The sequence below is a fragment of the Myxocyprinus asiaticus genome, chromosome 31 (assembly GCF_019703515.2).
Source record: "Myxocyprinus asiaticus isolate MX2 ecotype Aquarium Trade chromosome 31, UBuf_Myxa_2, whole genome shotgun sequence".
NCBI lineage: Eukaryota > Metazoa > Chordata > Actinopteri > Cypriniformes > Catostomidae > Myxocyprinus > Myxocyprinus asiaticus.
The window spans coordinates 21,365,947-21,386,824 of record NC_059374.1 but is presented as its reverse complement, the minus strand read 5'-3'; the positions used below and the strand labels follow the sequence as shown (position 1 = coordinate 21,386,824).

Genomic DNA, 20,878 nt, shown 5'->3' with positions numbered 1-20,878 from the left:
GATGAAGGGAACGAGACAATGCGTAAGCTGGCCACACTACAGACTCAAAGTTCTTTGAGGTGCGAGCGATGTGCTCTTTGTCCTACAGTCAGAAAATTCTGAGGAATGGTGTTTGCATGCCTGCTTTTATATCGGACAGCTTCACAACTAAAAGGGTGGGGCTTAAACACCATAACCAATTTTAGAATTGCCATTATTGTAGAAGGGTTTCAACTAGGTCGTGTAGAAGGACACTCCCATGGGGTCAGCTTAGTGACACCATGGTTCGTTCCCTTCATCTCAGGGAACCAAGGTTACATACGTGACAGAGACGTTTTTATGAAATGGGGTATAATTTACTATCCTGTATAATGTATTTCCACTTACATTCATCTCCGCATATTCTGTGGGATGGTGCACACGGAGATGGTACTTAAGGTTTATAGTGTTTCCCGCCTGAGCCGATACTTTTTGTGACAAACTTTACAGACTGGGTAACCATCAACATTGATGGTGCCTCGTGGGTCTTTAATATACTCAAAGTAAGCCCAGACAGCGGACTTCAAATGCTTTGGCAGTGGAAATAAATGTTCAGTCTCGGACATATCTGTATGATGCTCGTGCCGCACTTCTGATGTGCTCGTTTAAAATTGAGTGACAGTTGAATGTAACGTGAGGAAGGCGCAATTTAAAGGTATATTTTATCTCGCCAAGTTTATATAATGCTGTAAACATCGCCAATTTTGTTTTAATTTAACTAATTTGGGTTTTAGTTAATAGTTTAGTTTAGACAGAAAATAATCTGTCTTTATATTCATGCAATACCGTCAATGAGAAGATTTCAACGGTATGATAGCCATCCATTTTAAAACTGAGGTATATTGTGAAAACTTGAAACCATTGCATCCCTACTTCAAAGTTCTGGCCACCATTCACTTGCATTGGATGGACCAACAGAGCTGAGATATTCTTCTTAAAATCTTCGTTTGTGTTCATGCAGAAGAAAGTTATACACATCTGGTATGGCATGAGGGTCAATGAGTAAATAATGATTTTTGGGTGAACTATGCATTTATGACGTTTTTCAGGTGTACACAAAATTCTTACCTTTTTTCTTAAGTTATAAAATAAGAAAAAAAAATATTCTTAAGAATGTTCTGTGAAACCAGCCCTTGAAATAATAATAGCCTAAATGTAAAACAAAAAACATAGACATGGAGTTCCAATCCAGTCAAACTAATTGATAAGTCCAACCACATAATTACAATACATACCACTTACTGTATATAACCGCTTATATGTTATACATGACATATGAATACATAAATATATTCACAGTAATTTAATATGGACCTAGTTTTTACAAAGTATTTTGTCTTTTCAGGCTTCCAACCCATTAGATGAGGTGTTAAGACAAGGGTCAATGCCACACCAACATATACAGAAGGATTCCAGAGTAAGTATTCATTTATTATCAGTTGCAAAACTTTGAAATGTGGCACAAGCTGAGCCATAAAATGTGTAGTGTACAGGTGTTCTGTCTGTCATCAGGAAAATATAAGAAGTATAACTTACTGTATTCCTTTTTTTTTTTAGCTTCTGGATCCTATGTGTTCTAAACCAAAGGTAAGATTCACAAGTGACTGTTAAACTCTTTTAAATTATCATCTTAAATCAGGAAAACAATTCGTCATCCATTTTTCCTTAACCCTGGTTTTTCTTGCTCAGAAACCTGGGAAGTGGTGTGCAATGCATGTCCACATTGCATGGCAGGTTTACCATCATCAGCAAAAAATTAAGGTATGTTAAAATCAAACCAATTCTTTCATTTTGACAGTCATCTTCCAAATAATCTGTAACTAGGTTTAACCTTCTAGAGCCCAGGATTAACCTTCCTATTTTTTACTTGTGTTACAGAAACAGATGCAGATTGAGCCACATAAGCTAGACTTTGGGTTTAAGCTTGAGTTTCTGAATCGATCATCTGGTTCGAGCTTCGTGGGTTTGATACAGCAGCCACGTGACTTACCCCGCCCCTCCACCATCTTGTCCATTGCAGGTAAGACTGAAAGCTTGTGTTACATCAGATACCAGAACAAAGCTACACCAACATTAATAAATGCCAATGATCTCGGTGCTTTCGTGTTCCAAACCACAAATGTTATAAAAACCATAATAGTTGAATTAGGTTACACTTGAGAGTGGCTTTATGCTAGAAACAGAATAGCATTTATGTCAGCAGTTTGATTTATTTTGTTCACAAATCTCTCTTGTTAGGCCCCACACATCCTTCAGTTTCACCCTATGGACCTTTACCACACCCCCCCAACAATCTCCACAGTCTAGGCCCTCATCATGGTAAGGCTTTCTTTACTCATCAGATTACTGAATTCATATAGTGGCTCCAAAAATGTATTTGGACAATAAAGCCGCTCTTAAAAATGCATGAATTCCATTGCATTAGATTAGAACAAAATATCAAATCAAGTGGCATCTACAAACAAACGATGCTAGACCTTTTCAAAGAACTAACTTTACTTTTCTTAGCCATTTTTGAAATTACTTTTAACTAGGGCTGTCGATGTAATGCTTTAATTCAGTGTGATTAATTATATATTATATAAATAACATCTTAAAGAATTAATGCAATTAATAATGCCCCTGGACCATAGTAAGGAACTTTCTTACCTACGGGAGAAGGATATAGCTGCAGGCCAAGCTCCAAAAAGGGGCGGGAGCTCCAAACCGCCAGCAAAGATATACAGACCCCCTAACCTAAAACTTTCCCTAACCCTAACCATGTGTGGTAGTGTCACCCCCTTTTGGAGCTGGCCCAACCCCCTTCTGGAGTTACCCTGCCCGCTTTTTAAGATCCTGCCCCCATTTGGAGATCACCAGGCAGACACTATACCTACTTGACCATCGAAGCAATTCAAGCTTGAAGTACCACCTTCATGTTTGTAAGAGTTTCGGTCAGCAGGGGGCAGCAAACCACACTTATCAGTGATCTGTCCTGTGACAGATAGTGTAGTGAATGGATTTGGCTCAACAGCATACATCACAAGATGAGGACGGATGTGTTCTTGCATTCAAAAACAGTTGGATAGAGCGTAACTCCGAATGCAAGGGTATCAAGATATGTTTTTCTACCTCAGATTGAGGAATTCAACTGCAAAATGGATTGCTGTAGACTGTAGGCCAATGAGAGGCTTATGTTCAATGGGATGGAAATAAACAATATGTTGCATTCTAAAGCCCCTTTTTGCATTGCCTAATCAATGCTTTACTCATCTGCAACAATAATGTAGGCCTTATAATTATTATATTATATACTGTATGTATAATTATTTAAATATAATTCTTTATAAGTTTTTAATCATTATATATTTCATTATTTTTATTTGGGGGCCTTTCTCTGCAAATATTGATGTATGAGATTAATTGCGATTAATTCATCAGTAATTGATTCAATTAAAAAATGTAATCGATGGACAGCTCTACTTTTAAACAAATGTCTTTAGTGGTTGTATGATGTCAGTTCCCCTCAAGTTCACACAGGGCATGTTCCACTAAGTTTGACAACCAGAAAGTGTCTGAATACTTTTGTGAAAAATTAGCTTATGCTATCTTTCTTTAAAAACAAATGCCACTTGGTTTGATATTTTGTTATCTAATGCAATGACATTCATCAAATGTTAATTGTGGCTTTAGTGTCCAAATATTTTCTGGGGGCCACTGCATTAAATCGACATCAGTACTCATTGTAAAACCATGGATCTCTTGTTGCTGTGTAGAGTCTCTTAATAAGCCACTGTCCTTTGGAGGTCTAAGTACACTGAGTACATCTGCTTTTGGAGGACTAGGAAACCCAGCACTAAGTAAGGACATATTATACTTATACACCGATCAGCCACAACATTAAAACCACCTGCCTAATATTGTGTAGGTCCCCCTCGTCCCACCAAAACAGTGACAACCTGCATCTCAGAATAGCATTCTGAGATGATATTCTTCTCACCACAATTGTACAGAGCGGTTCAAATCTGAGTTACCGTAGACTTTGTCAGTTCAAACCAGTCTGGCCATTTTCTGTTCACCTCTCTCATCAACAAGGCATTTCCATCCACAGAACTGCCGCTCACTGGATGTTTTTTGTTATTGGCACCATTCTGAGTAAATTCTAGAGACTGTTGTGTGTGAAAATCCCAGGAGATCAGCAGTTACAGAAATACTCAAACAAGCCCGCCTGGCACCAACAGTAATGCCACAGTCCAAATCACTGAGACCACATTTTTCCCCATTCTGATGGTTGATGTGAATATTAACTGAAGCTCCTGACCCATATCTGCATGATTTTATGTGCTGCACTGCTGCCACACAATTGGCTGATTAGATAATTGCATGGATGATTGTTGGTGCCAGGTGGGCTGGTTTGAGTATTTCAGTAACTGCTGATCTCCTGGGATTTTTACACACAACAGTTTCTAGAATTTCCTCAGAATGGTGCCAAAAACAAAAAACATCCAGTGAGGGGCAGTTCTGTGGATGGAAACGCCTTGTTGAAGAGAGGTCAGTGGAGAATGGCCAGACTGGTTTGAACTGGCAAAGTCTACGGTAACTCGGATAACCTCTCTGTACAATTGTGGTGAGAAGAATAGCATTCTGAGATGCGGGTTGGTGCTGTTTTGGTGGCACGAGGGGGACCTACACAATATTAGGCAGGTTGTTTTAATGTTGTGGCTGATCAGTGTATGGATGAAGATGCTTGTACAAAGATTTCTTTGTTGCTGTGTAGAGGTTATAATATATTTTTGCCCAACTGACAACAATTAATTTCTGGCATCCAAAGCACCGAATGCAGCACATGGCACTAAAGATGGTAAAACAGTGCCAACCCCAAGTGGGCCACAGGAGCTCTGGAACAGACTGCACCAGACTCCCTCATCCTTTCCTACACCCCCTCTGTGTCCAAGGACATCTGAACCTGAGAGAGCTCCATCTGTACCAGACAGAGCAACAAATAAGAGAGATTCCATACTCAACAAAGATGACCAGGAAAGGTATGTAACAGCTATTTTTTATTTGACACTGAGAGCTATCCATTAGCATTCCCATCCATCTCAAAGGCAGTTGCTCAGCAGGTGTATGCAGCCCGGAAGTAAACAACCTGGATACAGCCTCCTTTGGACACTCAGTTTCCTTTCGATTTTAACTACCAAATCACCTGACTAAATGGCATGTGACTGATCATGCTATAGTAGAACTCCTCACAGCAAATAGAGATAAACACAGAGAAAGCCTACCAGTGTCATTTGTGAAACATTTATTATAATTATATTTGTACAATTTTATTTTGCATGGCTGTTAATGGAGAAAGATGTGTTTTGCATGCATTATGTTGTTATGGCATTTACCATCAGGGAATGATGCTGCCTTCATGTAATATCGGAATTATCCTACTTCCCTCTTCTGAAGTGGTAATTTCAAGTACGTCACGTTCAAGTGCTTTGTTGTCAGAAAGAACAGAAAAACATGGATGACGCCAAGTGGAACTTTAATTTTGACACCATAATACATATTCCCCAGTTAGCTTGCTAATGATAATGGAATTTTGGTCAAATACAAGAATTTCACGGTGTAAAAATGTACAAATTAACAAATGGTTGCTGATATACATAAATGAATATGGCCCAAATGGCAAGTGCTAGCAATTAACTGTAATTAGAGAAATGAATAAATCCTGTCATTCTCTACAGAAACAGTACTCTGCCATGTTGAAAGTTTACGTTTCCTCCATCTTGGAAACTCTGGTATCAAAATTATCACAGTTTCCGTCGTGATTATGACTTGAGGGGTCGTTCATGTGCAACTTCCAAGTGGGAAACTCATATTTAATTCCAATAGCACGTGAAGGCAGCATGACTGCCAGAACTAAGGAAGGCTACACACTAGATTTTATAATATGTCAGAGAATGCTTCAAATGCATTGATTTCAATAGGAATGGTGCATTGCATAGACAGAGAAGGAAAATGCAAGGGTTTGCGATAATGATGCTTCGTCAGGCGAAAACAAATGTTGAAAATAATTTTTTAACAGCCGCAAGGCACCCTGACATAAGCATCCATTGATCAATGAGAATTTGAGAGGACCAGTTCTATTCAGAGTGATGCATTCCTTTTCGTTAAGTGCTCCTTCTGAACTTTTCCTAGAGCACCCAAACTAGCAAAACCTTGACCCTCAAGAGTTTTTAATATTTTAAGAATCACTTCAATTGAAATAAACATTCAAATTATAATAATTTAGCAATGCAAACCATATTGAACATACTGTGATACCAAACTTGATCATTAAATATCTTCTCATTTAAACCATTCATTGCAGGGACCCAAAAGAGTCAAATGGGAGGCATTTGTCCCCCTTCAGAAACAGTGCACTGGACAACAAACAATCAACAGAGTCCTTTAAAGGCCCTTCACCAGATGGGCCAAAGGATGAGGACGGAGCTAGAGAGAAAATGCAAGCTCAAGAGCTTCCACAACAGACCCTAGAAACTGATGAACAGAGGCACAAAGAAATCCAAAGTGACAAAAGAGAGAAGGGCGTGAAGAGTGAGCACCAGCCCACGGAAGACAAACCTGCAGGAAAGGAGAGTTTTTCGCCAAAACAACAAAGAGAAGATCTTAAGGGGCCAAGCAGTGATATTCAGACCTGGGAGCCAGTTGAGAAGAAGTGCAGAGTTGATTATGAACCTCAAGGAAAGAGCAGCAAGGTGAGGATCAAGGAGGAGAGGAGAGATGACCAGGACAGGGATGTTACAACCCCTCAGAAGAGTGTGGAAAAAACCTGGCAGGGTCCCAGAATGCCTGGTATGAACTCTTCACCTCTCTCAACTCTTTCTTTGCCAATTGGATTTCCCAGTGGACACCCCAGTCTTGACAGGACTCGGCTGGTCTCACCTTTCCTGGGAATGGGTCCATTGCCTGGAACCGAGAGGCTGCCTTACTCCCCGCAACATTGGGAGCCTATTCGGAACATGTACAGGGGATTAGAACTCCCTCGGAGAGACTCCTTGGGCAAGGACCTCTTAATGAGAACTGACCCACTGCAACGTGCCATGATGGGCCACCCTGCTTACCCACGGGAGCCGTTCCTGCAGTCAATGGCCCTGGAGCAGAGTCGTCAACTGGAGGAACGACAGCGTTTGGCCATCCTGAGGGAGGAGAGTGAGAGGAGTCGCCTGCTGGTCATGCATCATACTGCACTGGATCATCACCTGCCTCCGACAGGGCTTCTCACGTCGGCTTACCACAGCACAGGGCTCCCGCATGCCCCACATTATGGTTCTTTCAGTAGGACTCTACCTGGAGCCTATGTGCACGCCCAACCACACCCACATTTCCCAGTGCTGGCTGCACGGCAAGGGTCTCCGAGAAGAATGACCCCTCTTACAGACAGACCTGCGTCCCACCCACACAGAGACAATGAGGCTTGGTGAGCTGGACTGTATCTGGACTGACAGATTTGGCCTATATCAAGCACTTGATGTGAAACAAAGTGTATTCATGAAATGTACAGTGGTGAAAGTCATAAAATTATTCTTTTTTTGGGGGGGGGGTCAAAAATATTAAAATAAATTCTGAAAAACAAAATTTGTTTAATTTTTACAAGATATTTCCGACGATAATGGTGTTAAAGTAATCTATAAAGGTTCAAACTTTTATAGATACAGCATGACGATTTTAATAATGGAACAGTATTACAGCACATTATGCTCAATAAAACAAATAAATTAGATGGTAACACTTTACAATAAGGTTGTATTTGTTAATATATAGTTTTTATATATATATATATATATATATAGTTATAGCAACAATAGTTAAACAATGAACAATACTTTTACAGCACTTAGTCTTGGTAAATGTTAATTTCAACATATATTAATTTTACAAATTAAAAGTTGCATATAGTAGCATTAGTTAATGGTTTAGGAACTAACATGACCTAATAATGAAAAAATAATAATAATTAATCATAAATTAACTAACCAAGATAAATACTGTAAAAATACATTATTCATTGTTAGTTCACTGAATGCATTTACTAATGTTAGCAAATAGAATCGGTAACACTACAATAAGGTTCCATTTGTTAACATGATCATTACTTTTTACAGCATTTATTAATACTGATTAATGTTAACAAACACACGTTGGTACTCCTATCATTACGAGGACTCTCCATAGACATGATTTTTACACTGTACAAACTATATATTCTATCACCTAACCCTACACATACCTCTAAACCTAACCCTCATAGAAACCTTTTGGCATTTTTACATTTTCAAATAAAAAAAAGCATTGTTTAGTATGTTTTTTTTTTAAGCCAGGGACAGCAGGGGTGTCCTCATAAACCACATTTATAGTATAATACCCTCGTAATTACTAGTTTGTAACCTCAAAAATATATGTCCTCGAACTACAAAAACCAACTCTCTCTCTCTCTCTCTCACACACTTCATAATGCATAACTAATGCAATAACATATCTAATGTTAAGAAGATTAGTATTAGTACATGTAGAAATTACCATGAAAAAAATGCTTTAAAAGCATTGCTCATTTTTAGTTCATGTTAACCATTGAGTTGCAACTAAAATATACAACACATGTTAATATGTTCATGTATATAACTTTATTATAACCTTATTGTTATCAATTAGATCTGTTAGCTATTTACTCTCAAAAACTCATCCTATTGTTCCAGAAAATGTTTTGTTTTTAAAGCAAACTAAAAGCAAAGTACATGTTTTTAAAAGAGATAAAACATCACTGTAAACTCATTAACTTCCCACTTTAAGCTTATAAAGCAGAGCACTATCTGGAGTAGTTTTTCAGACAAAACATTTTCACGTAAATCCGTATTAGACACCTGAGATAATAAAAACTCAACTAAAACCTCAAACAAAAGACAATGCCATGCATCATCCTCCGAACTGTGCATATTTATAAAACCATTATAATATTATCTAATAAAAACAGAGGAACCCTGGATTTCAAGTGTTTACTTACACATTATGTCCCTTTTTAGGGGTTCCCCACATTACGTGATAAAAAAGGTGTGCCTGCACTGTATTAAATGGTTATCTATGGTGACGTGGGTTAACTTTACACCACATCCATTCCTAAACCTCTAGCCACTGCAGCCAGAGCTCTAACAGCCCCTGACGGCCCACCGTGCTGTCCCATTTCTTCTGGCTCCCCATTCACCTCAGTCACATTGTTCAGCACACAATACACAGAGGTTTCATCCCCATTAAATGCACTGCTGTCAGCCCCCTCCAATAGCTCTGAGGTCGAAGAGGATGAAGAAGGTGAGGAGGGGGAGGAAGAGTGTTGGGGAGTGCTGTTGCCGCTGTCGGGACACAGCGAGGGCTCCTTGGAGTGACCAGCTGAACCGGAGACTTTGCGAGGGGTGCGTTTTTCAGCCATGTTCTTTATCAACTCTTCCGTCACCTCCACAGTCTCAAAGCGCACCATGTTGAGTCGCAGGTATCCGTCTTCATCCTTCTTGTACCTGTAACACCGTAACAGACAAATGTCACTACATGAAGGCAAATAAATAGTTTAAAAGCAACACAATTATACGTCAAGATGACTCTTGTGTTACTTTTTGTTACTTTTAACATACCTAAAACGGGAGTGTCCAGATGGCCATTTTAGTTGATGCTTCTTTCGAAGGTGGAGGGTAAGAGTGTAACACCAAGAGAAGGTCTTGTCACAAAGATGACACTTATACCCCGAAACCATGTTATCCTGTTACAGCGAGAGATTTTTTATAACATAATTACCAAATCAACACTGATATGATTTCTTAGTTTCTCTATGGTTAAAATGTTACCATCAATGCCATAATAATATTACATAAAAGTTATAATCTATGGACAGCATTTGTGGCATAATGTTGGTTAATACAAAAATGTATTTTGACTTATAAAGAAGTTACACTAAGATAAATAGATCAATAAAAAAAAAGTTGTAAAGTTCACATTTGTTAAAGCACAATTATATATAAAAAAAAAAGGGTTATCAAAATCGTTTTCTTTGAGGTAGGAATACTTCTAGGTGGATGAACTTCTGGTTATGCGTACAATTCTGTGCTCTGTTTGCTCCAGTGCTTTACGGAAAGATAACGTCACTTTATTTTTATGCATATCATGCAGAAGTTACTGGCTTTACATGGTCATGATTCCATCACACTAGTCTTATGCCAACATGTATAATATCTTGTCAAAATACTTTTGAGACAATGTGTATTTTAACTTTTAATGTCTTGGCCTGTGTACTTTCATTGTAAGTGCCAAAAAACAATGTTCCGTGGTAGTCAACACTATGCCACAAATGCTGTTGACAAAACAGAACCTGGAACGTTAAAACTTTAAGGTAAAATGTTAAAACAAAACTGAGGTAACAGCATCCTCTGCTGGCTGACCTCATGTACTCGCTTGTAATGCTGGTTCATGGTGTGGGCCATACGTGAAGAGTATCCACATCCTTCAACTGTGCAGTAGTAAGCTGCTCCCTCATTGTGGGTTTCCATGTGTCTCTGCAGATCATGCTGGTTCTTGAAGCTAAAAAAGAGACAATGAAAAATAAGCAGTTTGTTCTTACTTTCATGTATGTGGACAGTGTGCAAGCTCAGAGCAGTCACCTGCTCTCACAGAAGTCACATGGGAAGGGCCTCTCATCGCAGTGACGGAATTTGATGTGGATCTTTAAAGTGGAAAGGGACGGGCACGTCATGTCACAGAGAGGACACTTCATGTGATTCACTGCAAAACAAAAATCAAACAGGTAAGTTATCAAATCTAACTTAATTTAACTTAAACATAGCAAAAATCGGTAACATTTTACATTAAGGTTCCATTTATTAACATTGGTTAATGCATAAGGTATCATACACTAACAATAAACAATATATTATTTACATAATTTATCTTTGTTAATGTTAGTTAATAAGTGTATAACTTAACTTTAAAATAAACTTTTGATTTTAAAAATGTATTACTATATATAAATTTACAATAACCAAGATGAATAAATGCTGTAGAAGTATTGTTCACTGTTAGTTCATGTTAACTAATGTTGTTGACTAATTTTAACAAATGGAACCTTATTGAAAAGTGTTACCCAAAAATGTTCATTTACATTATACTGTAGTTGTCATTCTTTCATAAAGTACACCTCAAATCCAAGCATTTTAAACTGTAAGGGATCTCACCATGTTGGCGAATATGATCTCGCAACAGCCTCTCGTTGGCAAAGGACTTGTCACAATGCCCACATGTGAGAGAATCTGTGATGACAATATGTATTTATTAAACAATGAATTCCCAGGTTGCTATAATGAGTGCTGGAACAAGTTGCTGGAGTTGCCCAACTTTGCAAGGTCCATAGCCTCCGTAATATGACTTTAACCCTAAAATGCATATGTGGGTCAAAAATGACCCAGCGTTTAGTTTTTAAGCCATACATTTTACATGAAGTGGTCTTTTCATCTGACACACCCGGTATTCCACAATTAAGGTGTTTTTAATCATGTGAACTGACTTTTTGAATGTTTATTTGAATATTTTTTATAAAAGAGTTTGCATCACTACCCCTAGAATGCATATGTAGGTCATACATGACCCATGTGTTTACTATGATATTAGATGCACTGAAAGGAATATTTCAGCTTTAATTCAAGTTACGTTAAATTGACAATTTGTGGCATAATGTTGATCACCATAAACAATTTATTTTGACTCATACCTCCTTTTCTTTAAAAAAAAAAGTACAAATCTAATTTACAGTGAGACACTTACAATGGAAGTGAATTGGGGCCAATTTTTGGTGGGTTTAAAGACAAATGTGAAGCTTATAATTTTATAAAAGCACTTACATTCATTCTTCTGTTAAAACTCATGTATTATCTATGCTGTAAAGCTGTTTAAATCACAGTTTTAACAGTAGCTGTAGGGTTATTACCCTAAACCATTACATCGTCATGGCAACGAAGTTGTAAAATTGGCTAATAACTTTACATGGAATAAGTTAGTAAATATTTTATGAAACTAAAATCATGTTAACACACATTGTTTACGTCTTGTGGCTACACTTTTAAAACAGTGAGTATTTTAACATTTACGGATTGACCCCATTCACTTCCATTGTAAGTGCCTCACTGTAACCCAGATTTTTGCTTTTTTAAAGAAAAGGAGTTGAGTCTTTTTTTGGTGATCAATATTATGCCACAAACGCTGTGAATTGAGCTTAACTTGTACTGACCCCGGAATATTCCTTTAACACTGGTATTAATCTTGTAATACATTGACTGTTTTCATTTTCCATCTGTTGTGTAATTAAATATATGTTAAATATCATGCTCATATTTATGTGTATGGAAAGTTGTCATTCAGCTGATGCTTTTGTCCAAAGAGCATGACATTATGCCCACTACAAAACAGTCCCCATGGAGCAACCTGAGGGTAGATGCCTGGTTCAAAGCATGGGCACAATGGTAATAGCTCCTAGACCACTTCTTAGTGTGTTTAAACCTGCAACTTTTCTTTATTCAGTACACCTCACCACTCTGAACAACAAATATAGCTACATAGAGCAATAAAGCAGAATAAGCTAATGTAGATATAAACAAAAACAAAACACTTTTTTTTCCTTTTTTATATCCTCATAGTCCATTGTACCTAAATGTATGTGTTTGTGTGGGTAGAGTTGATGAGATATTTCACTGGTAATTATCAAACATGGAAATTGCTCATATTACTGTAACACAAAACTCCCACTCCATCCAGTTTATCTGAAACTCGACAGAATTGAATAAAAGATACACATCAACCATTTAAAAATTAAGTAATAATAATAAAGTTATCATTACAGTTCATTTTAATAAGCATCTAGATTTCACCTGGTTCTTTTTTGACCCACATATGCATTTTAGGCAGGTAAAGTTGCATATGCATTCTAGGGTTAAGAAAATTTGCTTAGGTTTTTACCAATGTTTTAATTCACACAATGTTTTAAGATTTGTTGTGCTGTTCAAAGGAGACAAACAAAAACCACTGAAATGGAAAAGTTTGCAGTACTCACAACAACCACAAGAGGGTACTGTTTTCAAATCAGGACAAGTGTTTTGGAAGACAATCATTGCCATAACAGTTATTAAATTCTTTGCATGGCAAACTGTGTTGGTAATACAGACAGTGGTGAGGAACCATGCAAAATAACCTGACCTTCTGGCTCTGCTTGTCTCTGGATATGATCAAAGAACTTGGTATTGCTGGAGAACATACAGCCGCAGGTGGGGCAAGCCACCAGCCGCTCTTGCGTATGACTGCGCAGATGTTCACGTAGCCGGTACTTGATCTTGAAGAATGCATCACATCCTACAAGGAAGATAAGCAGATTCATCAGATGTTTATTATAAAAAGAACCACATAGCTTGTACAGGTAAACAAAATATTAAGGCTCCTGGCTTGCACAATTAGCCTACCTGACCAGCTGCAGAATAGAGCCTGCTGTCGATCAGGAAGCAGCTGAAGCTCAGTGCAGTGCGCATGCATGTCAACATGACGGTAGAACCACTCCGGATTATTAAATGGACTCTGGCGAAGCAAAATATTACATCATAAATAATATAAGGTCTATTTATTCCTGAATGAGAGGTTACCATCGAGTGACACTCAGTACTAACATCACAGTGCTCCCATTGGCAGACAAATCCCTCTGTGACATCTGGTACTAGGTTGTTACTATGAAGATCCTGAGTGCAACTAGGCAGTTCAGGCTGGGATTCGAGAAGTTGAGTCCCAATGTATTTCAGCTTGCTGTGGAAGATATGGAAATGTGCATGAGCAACAAGCTCACTTTGGCTTTCCATTGCCAGGAACTCACAGCCCCTCCACAGACATGGATAATCCTCTAAAAGGAGAGAGAAAGAGAGAAATATTTAAGATATATTACTTATATTATCGTATTATTAAATTGCACTTCACATCACTGAACTGCCACAGAAATATTCATATGATTCAGTTGAGTTTTAAAGGCACTATACAGTTGTACAACTCATTTAATGCATGTCAAATATATAATGCATGCATTATAATGTCCTGTCAATCTCATACCCAGTTCTTCCATGGCATCTCCATCCCCAAGATGCTCCTTGAGATGCAGAGACATGTGGTCGCTCAACTCCTCCATGCTTTGACTCTTGAAAGTGCAAGATGCCCACTCACATGCCACCACTATTTTAGACACATTTCTTCTTTTCGCCATTGTGCCTTTGGGAGAGTCATGAAATGAAAGACCATAAGAGGATGTTTTTGAACATCCAAGTTATTGCCTCTAACAATGACAACAAACTTGATGACTCTTTGTAATCACGTGTAAGAATTTCTCAGCTCGGTTGGTGACAAGTAAACAAACAAATAAACAGTCTCATAGTTAATACGTCAGATAACAAGAAGCTCAGAATGTAAACAAGGGCGAATGCAGGTGGTTTACTGGACCATACACAAGCTAATAAATGTCATAAAACATTTCCAGACATTTCTGCTCCGGACAGAGCGGTTAAACATGAAACAATTCACTTACTCTGATGTTAATGAATTACAGGCGGGCTGGAATATAATATACTACTTCAGTTTCATCAACTGTTCGAGGCTCAGCAGTGCGCACACAAGCGAGATATCAATGTAGAGGAAATATCACATGCTCTCAAAGTATATGGAGCGACTGCGTGCTGTTTCGTTAAACTGTTTCATCTTAAAAAGATGAAAACACATCAAACGTAATGTCCGTAGAGCGGAATGGTGGAACTGGCTTGAACGCGGGTAATTATTTTTATTTTTTTCAGATGATGGAGAAGGTCATAACGTGTGTTTCCGGGTCAGAGGCAAAATATAAGTCATAACCAGAGCCCATCTGCTGAGTCCACACGCTTAGCATAAAATAACATAACGCAGCGCTCCCATTGACAGTCTATGGGCGGTACACGAGGAGACTAGAGGCCGTTCTTTTTGAATGGATGTCTATGGAGGAGATGCTTCAGTGTACTGAATAATCTGCTTTAGTGAGGAGCTCATCACTTAATCAATTGACCGTCTGTCCGCTTATCTTAAACATGTTTTAAACTAAACAATCCTTTTGGAGTGAACTATGTGTGGTGTTTACTACGATAAAATTGCTGTTTTATAAGAGAAGACACGGACAATTTTGCGACAGGTAGGTGTCAGTTTACGGATCTCCCCATTCATTGGTATATGGCAAGCCATTTTGAAGTTTATTCCTTAAAATTTAATAGTATCGATTTTTATGTTACTAGTACTTATTTTTTAGTGACTAGTAACTATTCCATTAGATACTAGTACTTATTTGTTACTATTACTTATTCAACAATTACTAGTACTTATTCATTAGATATTAGTATTTATTCTAATAGTGACTAGTATCTATTTAAATGTCACTATCCTAAAAAAATATAAGTACTAGTACTTAATTTGAATGACTAGTAACTATTTAGCCCACAGATATCACAAACTTAATAGGTACTAATACTATTTCTAGCGCGCACATGCATACTATGCAAATAGTATGTTGAATATCTTTCTTATAATATATCTATCTTCTGCCATTACATTCCCTTGCACTGTATATAACTGATTTGTATTTAGATTTGCACTACGTATGTGTGTGTGTGTGTGTGTGTGTATGTGTGTATATGTATGTATATATATTCATATATATGTATATGTATGTATGTATGTATGTGTATGTATGTATATATATATATATATATATATACACACACACACACACATACATTATATATATATATATATATATATATATATATATATATATATATATATATATATATATATGTACAGTGCATCCAGAAAGTATTCACAGCACTTCACTTTTTCCACATTTTGTTATGTTACAGCCTTATTCCAAAATGGATTAAATTCATTATTTTCCTCAATTCTACAAACAATACCCCATAATGACAATGTGAAAGAAGTTTGTTTGAAATCTTTGCAAATTTATTAAAAATAAAAAACAAAAAAAATCACATGTACATAAGTTTTCACAGCCTTTGCCATGACACTCAAAATTGAGTTCAGGTGCATCCTGTTTCCACTGATCATCCTTGAGATGTTTCTACAACTTGATTGGAGTCCACCTGTGGTAAATTCAGTTGATTGGACATGATTTGGAAAGGCACACACCTGTCTATATAAGGTCCCACAGTTAACAGTGCATGTCAGAGCACAAACCAAGCTATGAAGTCCAAGGAATTGTCTGTAGACCTCCGAGACAGGATTGTATTGAGGCACAGATCTGGGGAAGGGTACAGAAAAATTTCTGCAGCATTGAAGGTCCCAATGAGCACAGTGGCCTCCATCATCCGTAAATGGAAGAAGTTTGGAACCACCAGGACTCTTCCTAGAGCTGGCCGCCCGGCCAAACTGAGTGATCGGGGGAGAAGGGCCTTAGTCAGGGAGGTGACCAAGAACCCGATGGTCACTCTGACAGAGCTCCAGCATTTCTCTGTGGAGAGAGGAGAACGTTCCAGAAGAACAACCATCTCTGCAGCACTCCACCAATCAGTCCTGTATGGTAGAGTGGCCAGACGGAAGCCACTCCTCAGTGAAAGGCACATGACAGCCCACCTGGAGTTTGCCAAAAGGCACCTGAAGGACTCTCAGACCATGAGAAACAAAATTCTCTGGTCTGATGAAACAGAGATTGAACTCTTTGGCCCGAATGGCAAGCATCATGTCTGGAGGAAACCAGGCACCGCTCATCACCTGGCCAATACCATCCCTACAGTGAAGCATGGTGGTGGCAGCATCATGCTGTGGGGATGTTTTTCAGCGGCAGGAACTGGGAGAATAGTCAGGATCGAGGGAAAGATGAATGCAGCAATGTACAGACTGGGGCAAAGGTTCATCTTCCAACAGGACAACGACCCTAAGCACACAGCCAAGATAACAAAGGAGTGGCTCCGGGACAACTCTGTGAATGTCCTTGAGTGGCCCAGCCAGAGCCCAGACTTGAACCCGATTGAACATCTCTGGAGAGATCTGATACTGGCTGTGCACCGACGCTCCCCATCCAACCTGATGGAGCTTGAGAGGTCCTGCAAAGAAGAATGGGAGAAACTGCCCAAAAATAGGTGTGCCAAGCTTGTAGCATCATACTCAAAAAGACTTGAGGCTGTAATTGGTGCCAAAGGTGCTTCAACAAAGTATTGAGCAAAGGCTGTGAATACTAATGTACATGTGATTTTTTTTTTTTTTTTTTTAAATACATTTGCAAAGATTTCAAACAAACTTCTTTCACATTGTCATTATGGGGTATTGTTTGTAGAATTTTGAGGAAAATAATGAATTTAATCCATTTTGGAATAAGGCTGTAACATAACAAAATGTGGAAAAAGTGAAGCACTGTGAATACTTTCCGGATGCACTGTATATATGTATTTATGTGTGTGTGTGTGTGTAAATATATTGTCTATTGTGTATTTTATATATACTTTTTCTTTTCAATATGTATCTATTTTTTATTCAATTTTAATTATTTGACTTTTTTCTGTATTGTTGTGTACTGGAAGCTTCTGTCACCAAGACAAATTCCTTGTATGTGTAAGCATACTTGGCAATAAAGCTCATTCTGATTCTGATAAGGGAAGGATCACTTTACACCCAGTGTGCCTACTGACACCTAGTGGTAGAAAACAGAAATATCAAAGTTGCTGAATGGACAATTAATGGCGTAGACATTACAGAACTGCTGAGCAGCATGATGAAATAAATTAAATGAAAAAGGGTGTCATGTTTTTTCTATATATCTCACACATACTTCAGTAATACAATACATGGCTAATTAAATTATAGAGGCAACTGTAGTCAGTTGCTTTATATTTCTATTGTAGATTGTCTTATTTTGTAATCCATGATGGCACTTATCTTTAAAGATTATGTGCAATGAATTACAGTAAATTATACTTTATCTGATGATTACAGCAAAAAACTAATTACAGTAAACTACTATGACTGTATATAGGCACGGAACCAACATCTTTTCCTATGGGAGAATGCTTTCTGTGTTCATAATCTTTTATTTTTTCATTCATAAATCAATCATTATTTCCACTCTGACCTCAGATCATTCCTAAGAGGAAAACAAATCCACCTATTGCGTCTGCACCTTTTTGACTTATATGCAGTCAGTCAACGCTTGTTGTTGAGCTTAGTCCATAATGAAGTAGGCCTATACAACTGCAAGTAAGTAAAAAAAATTCTTCTGTTCTATTATAAATTCAGTTTTGCATTGGTAGATACTTTAACATTAATGAACAGTAATCTTGGCTCTGTTCTCTCTCTCTCTCTCTCTCTCAGTTTAAATTTTAAGGTGCTTTCTTGGCATGACAAATATTTGTACATCTGTACTGCCAAAGTGTTTACAGCTGAGCTTCATACAAATAAAACAATGCATAACAAAGACAGGACAAAACAACGTACATAATATTAAAAAAAGACAAGATATACAATGTAAATTTGACATATGGTTGCACATAAAGGAAAAAGAAAATGTTACTAAAAACAACAATAAGAAAGAGCCATAGTAAAATATAATTGAAATTGAATCAAGTCAGTTCACTCACTGTCTCTCATTCTATGGCAGACAGATACATATTGTGAAGCTATCACGCAGCAGTCCTCGTGTTCGCCTAATAAGAAGGGCAGTTTTTCATCACTTGTTAAATGGTTGTCTGCATATTTTGTGCATTTTGTTAGGAAATGTAGCACTGTCTCAATGTTTTGTGTTTTGATCACAGTGTGGACACAACTTTTCTTCCTGCGGTAACCATGTTTTCCTCTGTCTGCCCTTTTCTGTAGTGAGGTTGTGTCCACTGAGTCTGAACCTTGTCAAGGTGGCTCTCAGTTTTTTATCTGTCACTGTGTACAGATTTTCTGCCATGGTGTATTCTCTTTTTAGGGCCGGATAGCATTACATTTTACTCTGTTTTTGCATTTGAGTTTTCCAATAAGTGATATAATTTAGTTTTATTTGTGCTGTAATTTGGCTGTATCTAATTAGTTTAACAGTTTTATTCTGGTCCAGGTCTTCAGTGTGGTGAGGGTTCATAGATATTGGTGCAGGGCTTTATAATGGTATGAGTAGGGGGTCACTGAGTTTTAGATGTTTCCAGAATTTGATTGCCGGTTTTTGTATTTTTACAATTAGTGGATATTTGCCTGCCTAACTCTCCACTCTCTCTCTCTCTCTCTCTCTCTCTCTCTCTCTCTCTCTCTCTCTCTCTCTCTCTGCTCCCTCCACCCCTGGCAGGGGAGACAAATTTACCTCAGATTCATGTAAAGCCAACACCAGGTGCAGCTGACTAAAGGAAATCTGCATTTGTGCAGATTATGTCAAATTAGTTAAGTGCAAAATAAGATGATAATGACAGAACATTTTTATAATGAAATTATAAGAAAAAAATGATATCATAAAAATTATTAAAGTGTAGTTTGGGAGCGTCACGCAGGACGCGTTCTTGCTTTCCATCCGCATTGTTTTTTAAGTATTGGTCAGATCTGTGTTAGAGGTCTGCAGGGGCACAAAGTTGAGCCAGTATCATGAATAATAGCCATGACAGATTTTCTACACTTTATGGATGCATTCTTGTACAGATGTTTTTGCCACTGCTGTCCTCTCATGGAACTCTCAATAAAATTTGTAGAAATCATGATACTGATTAGGCTATTTACTCATCCATCATTTAGTGATAAAAGGGGGCACCATTGAATATTGAAAACCCTGTTGCTCTTCCACCCGGTCCTTAGACATCACACAGAATAGAATGAATCTGTTATGATGTTAACAATAGTAAAATGTGTTTTGTTTTTTGGGATTTTTTTCTCCCCTTTTTCTCCCCAATTTTGCATGCCCAATTCCCAATGAGCTCTAAGTCCTTGTGGTGGCATAGTGACTCGCCTCAATCCAGGTGAATTCTCGTCTGAGATCGTCAATCCATGCATCTTATCATGTGGCTTGTTGAGTGCGTTACTGCAGAGACCTAGCATGCGTGGAGGCTTCACGCTATTCTCTGCGGCATCCATGCACAACTCACCTCATGCCCCACCAAGAGCGAGAACCATGTTATAGCGACCACGAGGAGGTTAAATCAATGTGACTCTACCCACCCTAGCAACTGGGCCAACTGGTTGCTTAGGAAGCCTGACTGGAGTCACTCATCACGCCCTGGATTTGAACTTGTGACTCCAGGTGTAGTAGTCAGTGCCTTTACATGCTGAGATACCCAGGCCCCCTAGGTAAAATGTTTTTAAAAATTTTAACATGCATTAGAACTTCGGTTTTGTAATTAATGAAAGCTAACTATGGCTATCAAAGTTAATGTCAACCCATATTTGGTTGAGCTGGGTCTTGATGTTTTTTCTCACATCATAAGCGTTGCATTTTTAAGACAGTGGGTAAAATTTAAAGTGGTTTAACTTTTGAAAAATGCAAATCGAGACCCCTGCATTCAGTTCCATTCCATTTTGATCCATCTTTCTGTTGGACCCAAGAATGCATATTGTGTGAACAGCCACTCGGTTAAAGCAGATTTTGGGAATTATTGGGTGTGAAGACTTTAGGTCCTTCAACTTGTAATTAGACCATTAAGTAACATGAACATTGATTAAATATTTCTCTTTCAGTGTTTACTTGATCCTGGCCCTGCACTGAATAATGCACTACTCCTCCTGTCTGTCAGTTTTTATACTTGTTACCATACCTTTTAATTTGCTGTATATGTATCTTTTACTT

At 38.0% G+C, this 20,878-nt stretch overlaps 2 protein-coding genes across 7 annotated transcripts in view; one reads left to right on the top strand and one right to left on the bottom strand.

The window, feature by feature from the left end:
• The window catches only part of LOC127422652 (autism susceptibility gene 2 protein-like), a 46,906-nt gene extending 39,285 nt beyond the window's left edge, over positions 1–7,621 (top strand). For all 6 annotated transcript variants that reach the window (XM_051666412.1, XM_051666414.1, XM_051666413.1 and 3 more), the window contains 8 exons: positions 1,364–1,435; positions 1,576–1,605; positions 1,708–1,779; positions 1,897–2,038; positions 2,257–2,337; positions 3,774–3,857; positions 4,829–5,039; positions 6,362–7,621. In XM_051666412.1, the coding sequence (XP_051522372.1) occupies positions 1,364–1,435; positions 1,576–1,605; positions 1,708–1,779; positions 1,897–2,038; positions 2,257–2,337; positions 3,774–3,857; positions 4,829–5,039; positions 6,362–7,475 (1,806 nt within the window). In that variant the 3' untranslated portion in view covers positions 7,476–7,621. The remainder of the gene's footprint in view (positions 1–1,363; positions 1,436–1,575; positions 1,606–1,707; positions 1,780–1,896; positions 2,039–2,256; positions 2,338–3,773; positions 3,858–4,828; positions 5,040–6,361) is intronic.
• A 39-nt stretch (positions 7,622–7,660) lies between these two features.
• Positions 7,661–14,893, bottom strand: LOC127422656 (histone H4 transcription factor-like). The gene is made up of 10 exons (XM_051666421.1): positions 14,633–14,893; positions 14,164–14,319; positions 13,734–13,960; positions 13,533–13,644; positions 13,273–13,425; positions 11,262–11,336; positions 10,692–10,812; positions 10,473–10,611; positions 9,672–9,796; positions 7,661–9,557 (listed from the first exon to the last, which is right to left on the bottom strand). The coding sequence occupies exons 2-10, from the start codon at positions 14,312–14,314 to the stop codon at positions 9,149–9,151; spliced, it is 1,512 nt and encodes a 503-aa protein (XP_051522381.1). The 5' UTR covers positions 14,315–14,319; positions 14,633–14,893; the 3' UTR covers positions 7,661–9,148.
• Positions 14,894–20,878: the final 5,985 nt, after the last annotated feature.